Below are 18,720 nucleotides of genomic sequence, written 5' to 3' on the forward strand. Positions count from 1 at the left end.
TAATATACGCTTACCCCTTCTCTCCCATCCCATAATACATTCTTACCCCTGTGTCCCAGCCCGACATACGCCCCTACTCCCTTCTGACCCTTTCATCCCATAATATGACCCCTGCTCCAAGCACCCCGCCTCGGCCCCCTACATCCCATAATATGCCCCTGCCCCTCACACCTTTCCATCCCATCGTGCACCCCCCTGTCCCCATCCCGTAATACCCCCTTGCCTTCGCGGTCTTCCCCTCCATCCTATAATATACCCGTACCCCTGCCCCCACCTCCATCCTATAATATACCCCTGCCCCCCACCCCTTCCATCCCATAATATATGGGAGGGGCGGGGCGGACACGCGTGACGGCGCGTGGGGAGGGGAGACCCCGCGTGGGGGCGCACGCGGGGCGGGCGAGGGGCGCGTGCCGGTCGCTGCCCCGCGCCCCCACCTCACGCGCCCCCCACGCAGGGCCCGCGCCGCGCCATGGACTGTAGCTGCCTCTCGGACCTGCTGCTCACGGCACCGCTGCCCGCCCTCTGGACCCCCGGTAAGGCCACGCGAGACCTCCAGCGCCCCATGGGAAACCTCGCAACCCCCAAGCTCCGTCTTGCGTTGGTCGGGCCGACCCCTCGCACCCCGCCTCCTCCCCACGCGGGACTGCGACGGCCCCGCCCCGGCCACACTCCGGCGCGCGTGGGCCGGGGCCGGGCAGCGGAGGGCTCCGTGCGCCTGTACCGGCCCACGTCCGCCCCGCACGGAGCCCCGGCCCCACGGGGCGCAGGGACCCGCCACTCCGGGCCCCTGCGTCCCCACGCGCTTGGTGCACGAAGCCCAGGGCTCTGCTCCCCACGGCCCGGGACTCACGGGCCCCGCGTCTCCATCTCCCCACGGGACCCCCACGTCTACCCCACGCGGGGCGCCCGGCCCCACGTCTCTATCAGCCCTGGCCCCACAACCCCCACGGTCCCGGGACTCTTCTCCCACGGGGCGCCGAGTCCTCCCCACTCCCGTGCCCCAGGGCGCCACGTCTCCTGCTCCCCAAGCGCACGGCCCTCCCCCCGCGGCTCCACGCTTGGGTGCCCGGACCCCACGGCTCCACACTCTTGGTGCAAGGACCTTCACGTCTCCCCCACGCAGGACGGCCGAGGCCCACCTCTCCACCCGCGCAGGCGCTGCCACGCCCCCCCCCCATGCCCGGGGTGCACGGGACCCCACGGCCCCAGTGCGGCGACCCCAGGCCTCGCCCCCGCGGGCTCCCGGACCCCAGGTCTCCACGCCCCGGGTGCAGGGCACCCCCATTCCCCACGGCCCCAGGTCTCCCCCGCGCCTCCACCCCCGGCCCCGCGCCCCGGCGGCGGCCCCGGGCTCCTCACCGGCCCGGCCGCCGCCGCCCCAGGCTTCGCCTTCCCGGACTGGGCCTACAAGCCGGAGTCGAGCCCGGGCTCGCGGCAGATCCAGCTGTGGCACTTCATCCTGGAGCTGCTGCAGAAGGAGGAGTACCGCGGGGTCATCGCCTGGCAGGGCGACTACGGCGAGTTCGTCATCAAGGACCCGGACGAGGTGGCACGGCTGTGGGGCGTGCGCAAGTGCAAGCCCCACATGAACTACGACAAGCTGAGCCGGGCGCTGCGGTGAGCGGGGAGGCCGCCGCGGGGAGGCCGCCGCGGGGAGGCCCCCGCATCCTGCGCGGCCCGGCTGGGCGGGGGGGCGCTGCCCGTCCTCGCCCCGACCTGGGTCCGGGCGCCGGGGCGCACACCGCGCCGCCCTGCCCACGGGGGCTGCAGGACCCAGGCGTCGGGCTGCCCGAGCCGGGCCGGCTGACCCCCGCCCCCGCCCCCCAGGTACTACTACAACAAGCGCATCCTGCACAAGACCAAGGGCAAACGCTTCACCTACAAGTTCAACTTCAGCAAGGTGGTGCTGGTCAACTACCCGCTGCTGGACGTGGCGCCGCCGCTGCTGCTGGCCCAGGGGCCCTGCCCCGCCGCCGGCCCCGCGCCCGGTCCCGACTGCGCCGCGCTCAGCCCCGAGGTACGGTCCGGGCCCCGCTAGTGCGGCGCGGCTCACCCGGGGCAGCTCGGGGAGCGGACGCGCGGGGGAAACGGCCCCCCAGCACCGGGGGGTGGGGGCGTCGATGCGGGGTAAGGGGGAGGCTGTGTGGGTGACTCGCTAGTGCTGGGGGGGGTTCATTCGGGGTAAGGGGGTGGGCACACACGGGGGGGAGCGGGGCTGCCCCGGCGCCGGGAGGGCGGTTACCTCGGCGTAGCCGGGGGCGGACACCCGGGCTGGCCCGGAGCCGGGGGGCGGGGGAGTGGGGCTGGCCGCGGCGCGCCCAGACGTCCCCCCGCCCCCAGGCGCTGCAGTCGCTGTTCGCCGGCCCCCGCCTGGGCGACCCCCCCGGCCGCGGGGCCCCGTTCGAGCGGCCCGAGGGCGACAAGCTGCGGCTGGACGCGGCCTTCCCCTTCCTGGGCTCAGGTGAGACCCCCCCCGCCCCCCCCGCGGAGCGCGAGCGCCCCTCACCCGCCCTCTCTCCGCAGGTGTCTCCGGCTACGCGAAGCCGCCGGCGCTGCTGGGCCCCTACGGGCGGGGGGCGCCCTTCCCCGAGTACCCCTGGACCCTGAGCCCCTACCTGCCCGGCGCCTTCCCGCTCGGCGCCTCCAAGCTGCCGCCCTCGCTCTACGCGCCCCCCCTGTACCCCGCGCCGCTGGGGGGCGCCCTGGGGCCGCTGCCCGCCCCGCCCTCGCTGCTGGGGGCCGACGGGGGCCGGGGGGCGCCGGGGGGGGCCGCCCCGCACCCGCCCCTGCCCCTGCCCCTGCGGGCCGAGGTGCACGGGCCCGGGGCGGGCGGAGCGGGCCCCGGGGCGGGCGCGGGCGCGGGGCCCGGGGCGGGGGGGGCCGGGGGCGGCTCCGACTCGGAGCTGGAGATCACGGATCTCAGCGAGTGCAGCTCGGACCACGAGGGCTGCGACTTCAGCCCCCCCCCGGGGCTGGGGGGGGCCGGGCCCGACAGCTGAACCCCCCTCTATTTTTATAGGAGAGTTTTATGTCCGCCCCCCCTCCCAGTCCCCCGCGAGTCAAGGCAGGGACCCAGGCGCCCGGGACGCTGCCCGCTGCCCCCCCATGGGCTAGGGGAGAACCCAGGCATCTGGGCTCCTAGAGACCCCCCCCCACTGGGGACAAAAAAAGGTGGCCAGGCTCCCAGCGACCCCCCCCCCCCACGGGGCTAGGGGAGACCCCAGGAGGCCGGGCTGGGAGGGAAAAGCTCCCCCGCCCCCCTGTGCTGGGGCAGAACCCAGGCGTCCCCCCCCCACTGAAGGACCCCCCCACAGGGAGGGTTAACTCCTGCCTGCCCACACCCCCAGTGCAATAGCACCCCCGCCCCCGCGCTTGTGTCTCCGTCCCCCACCCCCGCGTGTCTGTGACGTCACTGCTCGCGCTTCCTGCCAGGTCTGTACACAGGTCCGTGACCCCCCCGGGGCCACAGCAATAAGGAGCGACCGGAGCCGCCGGTGCCAATAAAGCCCCGGGCCGGGCCAGGCCGGAGCCTCGTGTGAGCGCGATTGCTTGTGTCTGGGCCCCGGCGGGAGGGACCCCGGGGCCAAGCGCCGCCCAGGCCCCTAGCTGGGAAGGGGCCCAGGGGCACTGAACCCAGATGTCCAAGTCCGAGGGGAAGAGACGCAGGTGTGCTAGTTGCCCCCCACACTGGGGAGAACCCAGCCTGTGCCCCCCAGGCAGAGAGAGAGACCAGGCATCCAACCCCCCCAGGACCCAGGTGTCCTCCCCCCCAGAGAGCCCAGGCGTCCAACCCCTCCTCCCCAGGGAACCCAGGCGTTCAAGGCAGCCAGAGGGACCCAGGCATTGGGAAAGCAGGACTTTATTGGCAGCAGGATCTCCCCCCCCAATAAAAACTCCATTAAAACCTCTGATATATATATATAAAAAGTCTCCAGCAAAAGGCTGCCCCCCCCCGTGGCCCTGACCCCGATGCAGAGCTGGGGGCGGGGCTGGGGGGTATCGGCTCCAGGGGCCTAAGAGAGAGGAAAGGAAAGGAGAGGGTCAAGCCTGGCCTTGCCCCCAGCCTGGCCCCCCCAGAGCCCTCCCCATCCCCCATACCTGCAGGGCCCTCACGTGAAGCCGGGCATGGGGGGGCCACACTTGGCCAGAGCCCCCTGGAGCAGCCAGAACTCTTCCTCCAGGTTCTGTGGCAGGGAAGGGGTTAAGGGTGCCCAGAAAGGTCCCAGGGCCCCCTAGGGGAGCACCCAGGTCTCCCAGGCCCCTCCCCCCAAAACCCAGGCATCTGAGCCCCACCAGAGGGAAGAATAAAGGTGTTTGGGCCCCCTGCCTGAGTACCCAGGTGTCCAAGCCCCTCACCCTGAGGGGAACCCAGGTGACCGAGCCCCTCCCCCGCCAGCTTACCCTGAGCGCGTGCAGCGTGAGCTCCAGGGGCTGCAGCTCATCCTGGGCCAGTGCAGCCAGGTGGGAGGGCAGCAGTGGGGGGGTGCCAGGGCCCCCCAGGGCCAGGGGCTGAGGGCCATTCAGGGACCCCCCTGCCAGGGAGACAGGGTCAGGCTGGGCGCTTCCAGCCCCCTATCCCTGCAGCAGTGGCTCTATCCTGTCTCCCCCATGTATCCCACGATGCCCCTTTCCCCATCCCAAAAGGCCAAATCCACAATGCCCCATCCTGCCCCCGACTGTATCCCACAATGCCCCTCTCGCACCCCCCCAGTCGTATCCCATGATGCTGTGCTCCTGCCAGTACCTGGAGCTGCCTCTGAGCCCTCAGCGCCATCACCTGGGTCCCGCTCACCCGGTGCCTCAGCTTCGGCTCTGGCATGGGGAGGGAGCGTGGAGGGGGCCACTTGGTCTTCCCCCAGCAGCAGCCGCCGCAGTGCTGACACTGGGGAGACATGGGTGGGGGTGAGACGGAGAGGGGGTCCTGGGTGGGGAAATGGGGTGGGAGGTCACTTACCCCTTTGCAGCGCGGCAGCTGCCAGCCCCCCTTCGGCACCCCCCAGGGGCCGCGCCAGGGCCAGCAGTGCGGCCAGGGCGGGGGTGTCGTTGTGGGGGGGAGGCACGGGGCTGCGCTCCTCAAACTCAGCCCCCTCCAGTGCCCTGTCCTTGTCGCGCTCTGTGGGGAGGGCAGGTGAGACCGGGGGGAGTCAGGAGTCCTTCGTGTTGCCCCCGAGAAGAGGAACTCAGGAGTCCAGGGCCCCCCACACTCACCCTCCGTCTCCTTCAGTGACGCCCCATTCTCAGAGGTGCTGAGCAGCGGCTCCCGGCAGCTGGGCAGAGTGAGGACTGTTATACCTGCCCCACAGCCCCAGAGCCAGCCGCATCTCAGGGTGCGACGCCCGCCCCAGAGCCGCCCGCCCTGACGGGGCTGCACTCACTAGCTGGGGCTCGGCGGGTTCTGTCCAGGCCGAGAATGTTTCACCGAGCTGGATTCGGGCAGTTTGATGCTCCCGGCCGTCGTGTCGATCAGCGAGCACCAGCTGCGGATGGGCACAAGCTCAGGCTGACTGCTGCTGCCCCGGTGCCCCTCCTTCCCACCCCGCGGCCCCCTGCCGCCCTGGTGCCCCTCCCTCCCGCCCCGGTGCCCCCACCTCTTCATCTCCGACACCGTCTGTGCCACCAGCTCGTAGATCTGCGGTGCCTTCTCACAGCTGCTGATGACGTAAAAGGCCTTGCGGTCTGTGGGGTGGGTGGGGAGGGCATCAGCCAGGGGGTTTTGGGGGGTCCCACTCCCAGCCCCTGGGCAGAGACCCCTCCAACATCAGGCACACATGGGGGGGGGGAAGCGTACATCAATCAGGTACCTGGGAGAACACATCTCTCTTCCCACAGTGCCCCGGATAAGGGCATATTCTTCCTTCCCACAATGCACCGAGGCAGGGCACAGTGCCTCGCCCCACAATGCACCAGGCCAAGGAGACAGTCCCCTTCCCCCATGCCCTAGGCTGGGGCCAAGCTCCCATTCCTAAAATGCACCCCACTACACAGACCTTCCCACAATGCCCTAGGGCAAGCCCCACATACATGCAAACCTTCCCACAATGCCCCGGGGCAGGACACATTTCCCCTTCCCACAATGCACCAGGCCCAGGCCCCCATGCCCTGGGACATGGCCACGACCCCCTTCCCACAGTGCCCAGGGCCCTGACCCCAGTGCATACTGGGTGGGCAGAGGCCACGCCTACCTGTGGCCACCTGGCGCGTGATGGCGGAGCTGAGGCGCACGATGGGGCTGAGGCTGAGCTTGGCGGTGTCAGGGGCACTGACCGGGCGGCTCTGGCAGCGCAGCACCAGGCGCTCCTCCTGCCGCTGCAGCAGCACCAGCAGGTCGTCCAGCAGCAGCGCCTGAACCTCTGCGCGGGGGTGTCGAGGGTCACGGACCCCCCGGTACTCCGTCAGGCCCAGTGTGGACCCTCCCTGGTACCCCCCAAGCCCTGCTTGGACCCGCCCCAGGGCAGCTGAGGACCCCCCCCCCAGCCCCAGCAGATGCTCCCAGGACCTGCAGGGACCTCCACCCCCACATGGATGCCCCCAGGCCCTGCACAGACCCCCCAAGGCCCTGCATGGATCCCTTTCCAGGGACCCCCTCTCCTGCCCCACGCAGGGACCCCCAGGCACCCTCCTGCCCCAGGGAGGGGGGTCACTCACCCACAGCCTTGTCCTTGGAGACACGCCACGTCAGCAACCCCTCATGCACCAGGTGCCGCTTGGTAATGTCGGACGCCTGTAGGGGGGAGAGTCAGGGGGTCTCCTTAAGCTGCCCCCTCCGCGCCTCCAAGTTCTTCTCCTAGGTACCTTGAAGTCGCTGAGCTGTGGGTCCGAGCTCTGCTTCAAGTAGGACAGGTCCAGGCGGCCCTGGTAGTCCTTCATCTTCTGCAAGGGGGGGGGTCAGAAATAGATTTGGGGGTCCTGGGGGCCCACAGGTCCTGGGGAGAATAGGGGGGGGACAGGACGATCTTGGCAGCTCACCATGAAGTTCTCCATGTCGCGCACCTCCTGGTTGACACGGTGCAGGATGTGACGGCAGCACTCAGCTGCATGCTCCACCCGTGCCTGCTCCTCCGGTGCCTCTGTGGGCGCAGGTGCAGGGGTCAGCGCCAGCCCATGACCCCTACTCCCTGCCCTGCCCCGACCCCCCCCCCCCCGCACACGCACCGGTGTACTTGGCGATGTTCTGCAGCAGCAGTGGGTACTTGGTGAGTCGCTGCATCTCGATGGGTACAATGTCCTTGAGCTGCAGCCGCCGGCAGCGTGCCTGGCTCTCCGCCTCCTGCGGGCACCAAGGGATCGGGGTCGGGATCGGGGTCGGGATCGGGATCAGGGTCGGGGGTTTAGGGGGTCTGTACCTGGATGAACTGTGCGAAGCGCGGGTCCCGGCGTTGCTTGGCCTTGAGCTGCTTCAAGGTGCGGGACTGGCAGCTGCAGAACCGTGCTGAGATCTTCTCAAACCAGCCGCCCTCTGGGCCCTCAAACTGCAGGGGGGCGGGGGTCCAGGGAGGTGTCAGCCCCTGTGAGCCCGTGACCCCCCTCATTAGCCCTCAGCCCCCAGCTCCCCGCCTCATACCCGGGCCAGGAGCACATCCCCAATCTCAGGGACGACGTAGTTGTTGTCATCCCGCAGCTTCCGCAGGCTCTCAAGGAACAGACCTGGGGGTAGCACCGGGAGGGGTCAGGCCCCTGGTGCCCCTCACTCCCGACCCGCAGGCCCCAGCACCCTTCAGTCCCACGCCAGCCATACCGTGCACCTCAAGCAGGTCCTCCAGGCCGGGAAACATGGCAACAAGCTCATCCTCTGCAAGGAAGCTGTCAGCAAGCAGTGGCTGGTAGAAAACCTCCAGCAGGACCCGCAGCATGCGCACGTGTGCGAACTCCGTCATGAACAACTCTGGGGGCGCAGTAAGGGGGGGAAAAAGTCAGCACAGGGGGCCACACCCACCGCCGTCACGGGGGGTGGGGTGGGGCAGGGGCAGTTCTTGGAGGCCTGGACACCTGGGTTCTCCAGGAGAGGAGAGAAGCGGAGCAGGGGGCTTCTAGGGTCCAGCGGGGCTGGGAGCCAAGATGCATGGGTTCTCTGGGGAGGATGTGGGGGCTGGTAGGGTGGAGTCCAGAGGGTTATAGGGCCCAGGGGTGTTGGGAACCCAGACGCCTGGGCCTTGGGGCACGTACCGTTGATGACCTCCTGGCGCTTGACCTCGGTGGGCTGCAGCCGGAGGAGGGCGTCAGGGGCCACGAGCTGGCGCCAGGTGCCCGGCGGCTCCAGTTCAGGCAGCTCTGGGCTGGGCGCAGGGCGCGGCTCAGCAGCCTCCTCAGGCTGCGCAGACAGAAAGGGCGGTGGCTCCCCTGGCTCCAGGCTGCAGGGACCAGGCCGCAGCATCAGTGTCGGCACTGCTGGGACCTGCCCTGACCTACCCCCTGCACGCTCACGCCCACACACGTACACGCAGCGGCTGGGGGGCCCTGGGGGGGCCGCAAGGGCACCGGCGCGGGCAGCCGCGTCCAGGTCCACGTCGCTGCGGGAGCGTGGTGGCTTCCCTTTGGCCGAGCCGCGCTGGGACCGGCGCCGCTCCACTGCCCGCAGGCTCTCCGAACGGCCCAGCCGTCCTGGCAGCCTACGCCGTGCACAGGACACGCAAGGGACATGGGATGCGCACAGACATGGCGGCGCCAGGACACAGGGACATGGCAATGGGCGGGGGCCATGGAAGAACATGTGTGTCGCATGAGGCATGGACAACACATGCAGGAAGGGGACACACGTGGCCATGGACACGCATACGCATGGGGAGACAAGTCACAGCAGACGCAATTAACCAATCAGTAGGCAGGAGGGAGAGGAAAGCAGCCAATGAGAAGCAAGCGGGGATGATGAAGTCACATGCAATGGGGGTAGAAAGAAATAAAGAGAGAGAGGTGAGAGCCTGGGGGGCATTTGCCCCATACCCCAGCACCAGGGGGCACCGTGCCTGGGGGGCCGGGCCGGGCCTGGGAGGGGGGTACTTAGCTGTGTGGGCAGGGTCTCCCGGGGGTGTTGGACCCCCCCACACATGCAAACTGGGGGGGTCAGGGGACACCAACCTGATACGGCGTCTGGGGAGAGAGAGGGTGAATGGCGGGGGGGGGAAGAGACCCTCCCCAGGGAGTAACTGCCAAAGACCCGGAGACCCCAGGCATCCAAGCCCTCAGGCAGGGCCCGCCCTCCCAGAGAGTCGGGGGGTGGGGGGGCAGCCGCATCCTGCAGGTGGTCTCACCTTTCGCATTCGACGGCCTCCTCGGGGGGCTGCGTGTCACTGGGCGGGGGCTCCACCAAGGACCCCCCCTTGGGGCTGACATCCAACATGTCTGTGGTTTTGGGGGCTTCTGAGCCTGGGAGCAGCAGGGGTGGGTGTGTAAAGGGTTAACCCCACCCAACTCTCCCCCCTGCAGGCGGACCCTGCCACTCACCTGCATCCCCCTCAGGCCCCTCAGCTTGGGGGGTGCTGATGGTCACGGCCAAGCTGGGGGGGTCCGGCCCCGGGGCCCCCACTGCAGCTCCCCGGCTCCGCTGTGCCCCCCCCTCCGGCACCTTTTGCCCTTTCCTGTCCGGCACGGCTGCCTTCTCCGCTGACGGGGCACGAGGGTCAGTCACCTCCCAGAGAACCCAGGCGTCCAGGCTCCCAGCCCCCTCCCTGCCCCCAGGGAACCAGGATGTCCAGGGCTGCATGCACACGGTGTGGGGGGGCTGCATGCGGGGTTGGGAGGGGCGTTAGTGCATTATGGGGCCAGGCCCAGCCTGCTGACACCAAGGGGTTAATGGAGTTAGGAGCATTGGGGGGGCGGGGGCGGGCGGTACCTTCGCCCTGGGGGCCTTTGCTGGGCCTGGGGTCGGGGTCTGGAAGAGAAGAGGGGGTGGCTGAGGGGGCTGGGCTGGGCCGGGCTGGGGAAGGGAGGTCATCTCAGGGCCCCGCCACGTACTGGGGGTGTCTCTGGCCCAGCGTGCTGCATCCAGGATCCCGAAGCCCCGGCGCCGCGGTGGCTCCTCCAACTTCCGGTTGCCCGAAATCTGGGGACCAAGACATCGGGGAGCAAAGGGGAGGCTGAGGGGACCCAGGCATCCAGGCCTCCCCCCCGCTGCATGGAACCCAGGTGTCCGGGCCCCCAGCACCCCCACCGCCGAAAGCCCGGCGTCCAGACCCCACCTTCTTGCGGAAGAAGTTCCCCTTGGATTTCTTGCTGTCGCCGGTGCGGGTCTTAACCCCCAGATGCTTCATGTAGGCGGCGATGGAGGTGAAGATGGCCAAGCTACAGGGGAACGGGGGCGTTGGGAAGGTGGGGGCATGAGTGAGGGTTGTGGGAAAGCCGCCTTCCCCCCAACCCCCCAGGAAAGGCCATGGCCCCGCCAGGTTGAGACCCCCCCACAGCCCCTCTCACCTGCGCTCCTCGTCCGCGGAGATTGTGGATCTGGGGAGGAAAAGCGGGGGAAGCGTGAGGCCAGGAATCCAGGGAGAAGTCTTGGGGGGAGCCCAGGTCGAATTAGCTACCCTGTGACATCCCCCCGCCAGAGCCAGCATCTCATCCCAAAGACCCTGTTACACCCAGCCCTACACCCCAGGCCTGTGATACCCGCCCTGATGACCACCCCAGAGCCAAGTGCAGCGCCTCACCGGCCCGCCAGCCCCATTGCGGCGCTCCCATGCGCATCAGGGTCTGTGAGCTGCCTGGGGACATGTTCTAGGCTCAGGCAGGGTGTGCAGGGCCAGGGCTGGGCTGGGGCTTTATATGGGGCTATGGGATGATGCAACCAGCAGCAAGAGGCTGGAGGCAGAGGCGGGGGACCCCCCTCCCTGAACAGCTGGATTTGCCCCTCCCCCACGTGGGAACAGTTGGGACCTGCCAGATGTACTGGGCTGGGTGCCAGGCCTCCAAAACAGCAGGGGGGGGGCTGCAGGTTGGGAACGAGGGGCCCTGGGGGCATGGGGCTGCGGGCTGAGCGAGGAACACCAGCAGGGCAGGGGCTGCGAGTCAGGAGTGAGGGGGCACTGGTGGGGCAGGGGGCTGCATGTTGGGAGTGAGGGGGGCTGTCCCCAGGTGCCTGCTGGCTCTGGGCCTCCCAGGTCCTGGGGGCGTTTCCACTCACTGCATGTCCTCCAGCCGTGCCAGCAGCGTCTCTGCCAGCTGCTTCTCTTTAGCCTCCCGGATGCCCTTGTCCCGGGTCTGATACGACTCCAGCTCCCCTAGCTCAACTGCTCCCGGGGTCATGCCCATCTGCCGATTCGACCTACCCCAGGGGCAGGGATCAGGGGTCAGAGGGTACCAGCTTGGCCTCCTGGACACCCCCCAACCCCTCGAGCCCCTGCCCCCACCTGAAGCCTTCGAGCTGCCGACTGATCTCGGGCTCCTGGGCGAACTGGATTTCTGCCAGGAACTGGCGCTGGATGTCATCGGGCAGCAGCTCTGGCCGGGTCCGGTCTGTAGAGCCAGGGCTGTGAGCTTCCCCCAGCAGTGCCCTGCACCCCCCGGCCCCATGCTGCAAATTTCTCCAAGCAGTGCCCCAGCTGCCAGCCAGACTGGGTGTGAGCTGGCTCTGGGGAAGCTGCCAGCTGAGTCATCAGCCTGGGAACCGCCACGTTGGGGCCAGCGCCGGCGGGATGCAGCTGCCTCTGGGGTGCAGCAGGGCTGTGGGGAACGGGGCTGAGGCCCTGACAGCCACCAGGTGGCGCCAGGCACTCTTGGCCAGCCTGGCCCCACCACTTCCGGGTTCTCCTGGGAGTGAGGAGACTGACAGGGCTGGGGGCTGTGAGTTAGGAATGAGGCACACCGGTGGGACTGAGGGGGGCAGGGGCTGCAGGTCAGGAGTGAGGGGTCACCTGGTCCTTCCCAGCTGCCGCGTCCCCCCAGTGACACTCACCGAGCTCAAACTGCACCTTTTCCGGGATGGGGACCCGCAGGAGCTGCCGGGGGAGATGGGGTCAGGGGTGGTTGTGGGGTGTGAAGGGAGGTCAGGATGGAGTTGGAAGCGGGGAGGACATCGGGGAAGAGCACAGGACTGTAGCAGGGTTGGGGGGCAGGTCTGACACCCTGGGGAGTCCAGCTGGGCAGAGCCTGGAGTGGGGGTGCTGGAAGGAGGGGGGAGAGGATTCCCCCCGGTGTTTAGATGGGGTTAAGGGGTCTATAGGGCAGCCTTGGGCTGTCCAGGGAGTCCCAGGGGGATCTGGAGGGTCCATGGCGGGGGAGGGGGCCCTTACCCCGGCCTTGTCGATGAAGCTGTGATAGAAATCCACAAACTGCTTCTTCGCCTCTTTGGCACCAAGGCTGCGCAGCAGCTCTGCATGGAGGAAGCAGAGCTGGGGGGGGGGAAGGCGCCATCAGTAGGGGGCACCTCTGTCCCCCCACCCCATGCACAAGGCTGGCACATGTGTGTGCAAGCCCTGACCCCCCCTCCACAGGCCTCACCACGGGGCTGGGGTCAAACTGGAGCACGGCATGCAGCAGAAAAGCCATGAGATAGGCCGGGTGTGTGCGCAGCAGCTCCAGGCTCCCGAACAAGCTGCTCTGGTCATCCGGGGTCTGTGGGGAGAGAAGTAGGGGGTCTCGGCTCCTCCTCTGAGGCTGAAACCCCCTCCCCTCAGGTGCCAGGACCCGCTCCCCAGGCATCCCTGTCTCACCTGCTTCAAGTCATTCTCAAAGTCCTCGTCCTCAGCCCCAATAATGGCGGGTGGTGCCTGGCTGCAGCCCCCTGGGCCCTGGGGACAGACACAGGTGGGGGTGGGTGGGGGTCCCCGACATCCTGAGACCCCCCCCCCCCCGGCCCTCAAGACTCACCAAGCCCTGCGGCTCCTCCTCCATCCTGCCCGCTCCCGTCACACCTGCAACCATGGATGCTATAAGAGACCCACCGACCCCAGCCCCCACTCCCAGGTTGGGGGCAGGGGGTGAGGCCAAGTGCTGGGGTCAGGGCCAAAGGGGATTTCCCCCCCAGCCAGGCCAGGCACATGAAAGGGCACATGTGTGTGCACATGCTCACAGCACGCGTGTGGCTGGCTCCCCAGGCCCCGGGATGGGGCAGTGGGTGTATGTGTGGGGCAGGCATGGGGTGACGCCGCCCCTGACTCCAGCCCTGTACCACCCCCCAGACTGGTACCTGCCTCCAGGGGGCGCCGCTGGGGTGGGAAGGCGCACCGGAGGGGTCAGTCCGCAGGACCTGAGCCCAGATACCGGGATTCCTCGCGTGCCCCCTTTCCCCCGCCGGAAAGGCGGCTCCACCGGGCTCTAAGACAAAAGCGGCAGCCCCCGGATTATTTACGGAGAACAGCGCAGCGGCTTCCTGCAGCAGGAAATGATGCGGGGGCTACCCCCCCACCCCGGCCACTGACACCCATAATCCCCTGGGGCACGCTACCCGGGCAGGGGGCGAGACCACAACAGCTTCCCACACCTGGTGCCCCGCACCCCCCAGGCCCTCACCTGTCCCCCCATCCCGAGACTGCACCGTGCAGGGCCGGGGGCAAGCGCATTCCCGGGGGGGAGCGAGCCCTCTCACCCCAGGCTCTGCACCCCAGACCCCAAGGGGCCGAATCTCACCCCGAATGACCCCCGGCCCCAGCGACCCCGGCCCTGACCCCCCGGCGGCGCCGAGCCCCGGCCCCGCGCAGTCCGACCGGAAACGGGCACTTCCGCTCGGCAGCTCCGGCCTGGTGCTCGGGCCGGGCCGGGCCGGGGGGGCAGGAAGCCGCTGCCTTTTCCAGGCCCCCCGGCCGCGCTTCCGTCGGGGTCCCCTTGCAGCCGCTCCCGCCCCCGGGCAATCAGAGACCCCCACGGGCCTGCGCCCCCCCGCAGACCTGTCCCGAGGCGCCCCCTGGCGACCACAGGAGCCCCAGCCTCAGCGCACCGCTGCCCGCGGCCAGATGTGGCCGCCCCTGGGTGGAGCCTGCGGGGCGGGCGGGGCGACCTGCAGCTGGCTCTGGGGTGAGATGTGTCGCGGCCTAGTGAAACAGGGCCCGGGATGCGGCTGGCCCTGGGGTGGGCGTCGGGGCTGGTATCACACCCTGGGATGCGGCTGCCTCTGGGGCTGTGGTCGGGGCTCATATGACACCCTGGGATGCATCTGGCTCTGGGGTGGATGTCAGGGCTGGTATCACACGCCGGGATGCGTCTGGCTCTGGGGTGGGTGTCGCGGCTGGTATCACACCCTGGGATGCGGCTGCCTCTGGGGTGGGTGTTTGGGCTAGTAGCACACCCTGAGATGCAGCTGGCTCTGGGGTGGGTGTCAGGGCTGGTGTCACACACTGTGATGCGGCTGAGTCTGGGGTGGGTGTCGGGGCTGTTATCACACGCTGCGATGCAGCTGCCTCTGGGGTGGGTGTCAGGGCTGGTATCACACACTGCGATGCAGCTGGCTCTGGGGTGGGTGTTGGGGCTGATATCACACGCTGGGATGCCGCTGGCTCTGGGGTGGGTGTCGGGGCTCATAGGACACCCTGGGATGCAGCTGGATCTGTGGTGGGTGTCAGGACTTGTATCACATGCCGGGATGCGGCTGGCTCTGGGGTGGGTGTCAGGGTTGGTATCACACGCTGGGATGCGGCTGGCCCTGGGGTGGGTGTCAGGGCTGGTATCACACCCCGGGCTGCGGCTGGCTTTCGGATGGGTGTCGGGGCGGTATTGCATGCCGGGATGCGGCTGGCTCTGGGGTGGGCATCGGGGCTGGTATAACACCCTGGGATGCGGCTGGCTCTGGGGTGGGCGTCGGGGCTAGTATCGCACTCTGGGGTGTGGCTGGCTGCGGTGTAGGTTGTCAGGGCTGGTTGTAACGGGGTGTCTGGGGTGGGCATCACGCCAGGTGCCATTTTCCACCCCGGCAGTGGGCCTCTCCCCACCCATGGTCCCAGGGGCAGGGGCCGGAAGGGCTGCACAGGGGGCGGGCGGCCAGGGGCACCAGGGCGCATCTCCGTTAGGCGCAGGGAGCAGAGCACCCGGGTCCGGGCGGCAGACGTGGCAGCGTGTGGGTCCTCCTGCCAGTGGCATGCTGTGGGTCACCCCATGGGGCTGGGGCACACTGCCCCTTTTCCTCGCCCTCCTGCCAGGTAGGTGCCTGGCTGGGGGGTGCTGCCAGGGGCCAGGTCGGGGGTGTGGGACATCCGTTGTCTGGATCCATTGGGCATATCTTGGGTTGCATCAGGGCCAGATTGAGGCCCTCTAGTACCCCGAGCCTAGATGTGGATAAGGACTCGCTGTGGGGCTGAGCCCTGGGATCTGGCTCGGGGCCTGGGTCCCATTGCCCCCCCAGCCCAAAACACCTGATAATAGTCTGAGGTTTGTCCTCCCCCCGCCCTCCTGCATAGTTTGGTTTCCTGTCAACAGGGAGGGGAAGGAGGAAGTGAAACACGGCAGGTCTGGAGGGGGGGCAGGCTGTGGGTTGCAGCCCCTCCCAGGCCTGGGGTAGCAGTAACAGGGCATGGTGATGAGCAGGGGCTGGGGGGTCCTGTTTTAATCACTGTGAGGTGTCATACAAATGAGGGGTAACAGGCAGAGATCCCCGCCCCCCCCCCAAAAGATTGCTGTGGTGGAACCTAGGTGTCCAGGCCGCTGGATCGGTGCCCCCAGCTTTGCGGGGCTGGGGCTGTGACTGTGACTGCTCCTTCCTGCCAACTCCATGCAAATCAGGGTTACTGGCGGGTGGGGGCTGTGTAGCACCCGGATGCCTGGGTCCTCTCCCATAGGCCACAATGGGACTGCACCCCCGGACCCTAACCATGCCCCTCCCCAGGTTGCCTGTGTGTGACCCCCTCAGAGACTGTGACCCCCAACACCACAACGAACTGCTCGGGGCCTCCTGGTACCCTGCCGTGGGGCAACATCAGTGTGCCCGAGCAGGAGTCCAGGGCGGAGCCGCTGAAGTCAGCATCCGCGACGGTGGAGACTAACCGGACCGCCCAGCTGCCGTGGCTGCCACTGTCGGTGCTGTGGGTGCAGCCTGGCCCCACGTCGCTCACGGTCACGGTGGGCAGCCTGGCCAACCTGCGGTGCGAGTTCCAGCCCCATCTGGGTGTCAGTCTCACCGTCACCTGGAGCCGCGTCTGCAGCACCAACTGCTCTGAACCGCCTGCCATTGTCAACAGCTCGGACCAATGGGTCAGCGTGGATGAGCAGCAGGGCACCTCCCTACTCACCTTCTCCCATGCCAGCAAGGAGCACACTGGGCTCTACTACTGCCGTGTGGAGGCGGGCGGCATGCGGGGGCAGTCCTGCGGCACCTACCTGCGTGTCCGCAGTGAGTGACCCACAGGGTGGGACACGGTGGGGCCACGCATGAGTGATGCTGGTGGCTGGCGTGGGTGGAAATGGTGCTAAGTACAGGCCCTGGGATGCGGCTGGCTCTGGGGTGGGTTGAGGCAGTGGCCCCCTGTAAGGTGGCTGGGAGGGGGGCAGGGGGTGCGGTTCAGGTATGGGTCTCACCTGTGCCCTGTTGCAGACCCCATGCCCACATCCTTCCTGAACATGCGGGAGTCCACCAAGAACCAGATCATCACGGCCGAGGGCATCCTGCTGCTCTTCTGCGCCGTGGGGCCTGGCCTCTTTCTGCTCTTCAGGGTGAGCGCTTGTCCCGGGGAACCCCAGTGTCCACAGCTGGGTTGGGGGGTTGGCCAGGAGGGGGAGCTGGGGGTCCTGGCCTCATACCTATCCCCGTCCACAGAAGAGGTGGGCGAACGAGCGCCTGCTGCAGGCCAAGAAGAGTGCGTACGAGGAGGAAAACCTGTACGAGGTGAGCAGGGCAGGGGCTCAGGGGGCCAGCAAGGGACAGAAGGGCCTGGGTGGGGGGGCGCGGACCCCCATCCAGAGCATGACAAGCCGCACTGCCTCTGCAGGGGCTGAACCTGGACGACTGCTCCATGTACGAGGACATCTCACGGGGGCTCCAGTCCACCTACCAGGATGTGGCCAACATCCACGGCTCCGACATCCAGCTGGAGAAGCCATGAGGCCTGGCTGCCTCCCTGCTTCCCATAGCCCCCCACCACGCGGTGGTGTCTTGGCGCCTGCCCTGTGCCCTGCTACACAAGAACCCCCGGCCCTGCCGCTTGGGACCACTGTCTGCTTTGCAGCTGCAATAAAGTGTGCCTGGTGTGGTTGTAGTCATGCCCCTGGCCTGTGTCACCTGCCCTGTCATGGGCAGGGGGCTCCCTGGTGGAGGGGAGGGGTGGGAGGCCAGTCTGGCACAGGAAGGAGCAGCTAGGTGACATGGGTGTGTGAGAAGGTTTATTTATTCGCTGAAACACGGAGGTTTCCCCCATGGAGCAGGGCGTTGGCACAGGGGTATTCTGGGGGCTGGCCCCCAGGATCTGGCACGCTGTGCCCGGCGTGGGTACCTGGGAGCAGTGGAGGTCTTCCACCCCGTGCCCCAGTCATCTCTGTCCCAGACCAGCAGCTTTTGGGGGCACTTGTACATGTTACAAGTGCTGGCCCGGCACACTTGGTGGTAGATTTTCTGGCGATGTGGTTTTGGTCCTTCTGTCCCTGCCACAGTTAATGAACCTGGGGGTTCACAGTTAGGAAAGTGGCTCATTAAAGTGCCTGCTTGAAAAGCCCGGTGGATCCATGCAGCGAGGGCGACTCACCATGTCCCCAGGGATTCTCTGGTTTCCGATGAGAAGCCCAGCACCAGGTGGAAAGAGCTTTGTCCTTCCCATCCACGCACCCTCAGTGACCTAGGGTTAGACTGGGCAAGACTCACCGAGGCCGGTGGGCATAAACAGGAGCTGGCCCCAGGTCCAAAGCTAGGGTAGGATAGGGTCCCACCCTTTGGAAGCAGAGCCCCCTTTAAAGGAGCTCCCACCGCACCCCCTCTGGCCACAGGGTGCGTTCTATTAACGTCCAGACATCCCCATCTATAATTCCCAGCCCCCCTTGTTACACAAGGAGCACGTAGCACTGTTCAGAAGTTATTAATTAATGGTGCAAACACAGAGGGAGCAGCGGAGCTGGGAACTTCCCCTCTTGCGTGTTACGCTGTGCTGAGCCGGGCTGGCACAGAAAAGAGGTGTCATGGGCTGCGAGTGGCAGCCAAGAATAGGCGCTGTGGGCCGCTTCAGTCTCCTCCCTCTGGAGGGGCCAAAGTGGAGGCCTGTGGGCAGGGTCCAGGTGCCTGGGATGCTGGGGGACCCCATCTGCATGCTGAGGTGAGGAAGGCTCTCCTCATGGATGAAGGGCACCAGGCACTGCTTGCAAATTGGAAGGAGAAAGAGGCAGCAGAGAGACCTCTTTGTCCCCTGGGGTGCCATTAGCATTCCCCTCTGCACAGAGGGCCTGCATGCACCTGCCATGCAGGCCTGGGGCAGCCAGAGACTAGTTTCAGCCAATCTGGCTTCTGTAAGAGATGTAGGAGGCTTTCAGGATCGGCTATGAAACTCTTGGGTAGGCCTGTGCATGCCCACACCCGTGTGCAGACCTGGGAGCATACACAACAAAGCAGGAAGAGAGGGAACCGTGGGTCTGCATACAGACAGTGGGCGACAGGGGAAGCTGGACAGAAGCTGTGCTGCTTGCACAAGGCATTGCTGTCCTGTGGCTCACTGATTTCTCAAGCTGTAGGTGTGGGCTAGGAAAGATCTGAGGAGGTTGTTACAGCATCTTGCTAGGTCCATGCAAGGTGGGCTGGGACACCTGCAGGGCCTGATTCTCTGCAGCCTCAGTTAATGAGAACAAGGCCTCTGCACATGAGCACACACGGAAACATGAGCTGAGCTG

The 18,720-nt window shown here is 67.5% G+C and overlaps 3 protein-coding genes across 11 annotated transcripts; 2 read left to right on the forward strand and 1 right to left on the reverse strand.

Annotated features, from left to right (window-relative positions):
- The first annotated feature begins 461 nt into the window (after positions 1–461).
- ERFL (ETS repressor factor like) lies at positions 462–3,178 on the forward strand. Its single transcript, XM_090055313.1, has 5 exons — positions 462–536; positions 1,386–1,620; positions 1,831–2,020; positions 2,344–2,464; positions 2,527–3,178. The coding sequence occupies exons 1-5, from the start codon at positions 473–475 to the stop codon at positions 3,000–3,002; spliced, it is 1,086 nt and encodes a 361-aa protein (XP_089911439.1). The 5' UTR covers positions 462–472; the 3' UTR covers positions 3,003–3,178.
- A 668-nt stretch (positions 3,179–3,846) lies between these two features.
- Positions 3,847–13,918, reverse strand: ARHGEF1 (Rho guanine nucleotide exchange factor 1). Of its 9 annotated transcripts, none has more exons than XM_090055288.1 (34): positions 13,815–13,918; positions 13,118–13,245; positions 12,799–12,842; positions 12,642–12,719; positions 12,430–12,543; positions 12,222–12,320; positions 11,885–11,927; positions 11,340–11,445; positions 11,114–11,254; positions 10,408–10,437; positions 10,176–10,278; positions 9,952–10,039; positions 9,830–9,868; positions 9,442–9,600; positions 9,249–9,363; positions 9,076–9,087; positions 8,439–8,609; positions 8,167–8,351; positions 7,739–7,885; positions 7,565–7,647; positions 7,347–7,472; positions 7,156–7,270; positions 6,970–7,070; positions 6,796–6,873; positions 6,649–6,724; positions 6,186–6,353; positions 5,592–5,679; positions 5,379–5,480; positions 5,212–5,270; positions 4,958–5,116; positions 4,748–4,885; positions 4,405–4,535; positions 4,102–4,187; positions 3,847–4,016 (listed from the first exon to the last, which is right to left on the reverse strand). In XM_090055288.1, exons 3-33 carry the CDS (start codon positions 12,820–12,822, stop codon positions 4,113–4,115), a joined length of 3,153 nt encoding a protein of 1,050 aa, XP_089911414.1. In that variant the 5' UTR covers positions 12,823–12,842; positions 13,118–13,245; positions 13,815–13,918; the 3' UTR covers positions 3,847–4,016; positions 4,102–4,112. The 9 variants fall into 9 exon arrangements, with proteins under 9 accessions (XP_089911414.1, XP_089911411.1, XP_089911413.1 ...); XM_090055285.1 differs by having other exon boundaries at positions 13,122–13,245; positions 13,815–13,912; XM_090055287.1 differs by lacking the exon at positions 13,815–13,918 and adding an exon at positions 13,635–13,768 and having other exon boundaries at positions 13,122–13,245.
- CD79A (CD79a molecule) lies at positions 13,563–17,108 on the forward strand. The gene is made up of 6 exons (XM_090053808.1): positions 13,563–13,941; positions 14,931–15,059; positions 15,743–16,246; positions 16,448–16,566; positions 16,670–16,738; positions 16,842–17,108. Exons 1-6 carry the CDS (start codon positions 13,563–13,565, stop codon positions 16,953–16,955), a joined length of 1,314 nt encoding a protein of 437 aa, XP_089909934.1. The 3' UTR covers positions 16,956–17,108.
- The last annotated feature ends 1,612 nt before the right edge of the window (positions 17,109–18,720 follow it).

This window comes from Crocodylus siamensis, chromosome 6 (genome assembly GCF_052110815.1).
Source record: "Crocodylus siamensis isolate JL-2025a chromosome 6, ASM5211081v1, whole genome shotgun sequence".
Taxonomy (NCBI): domain Eukaryota; kingdom Metazoa; phylum Chordata; order Crocodylia; family Crocodylidae; genus Crocodylus; species Crocodylus siamensis.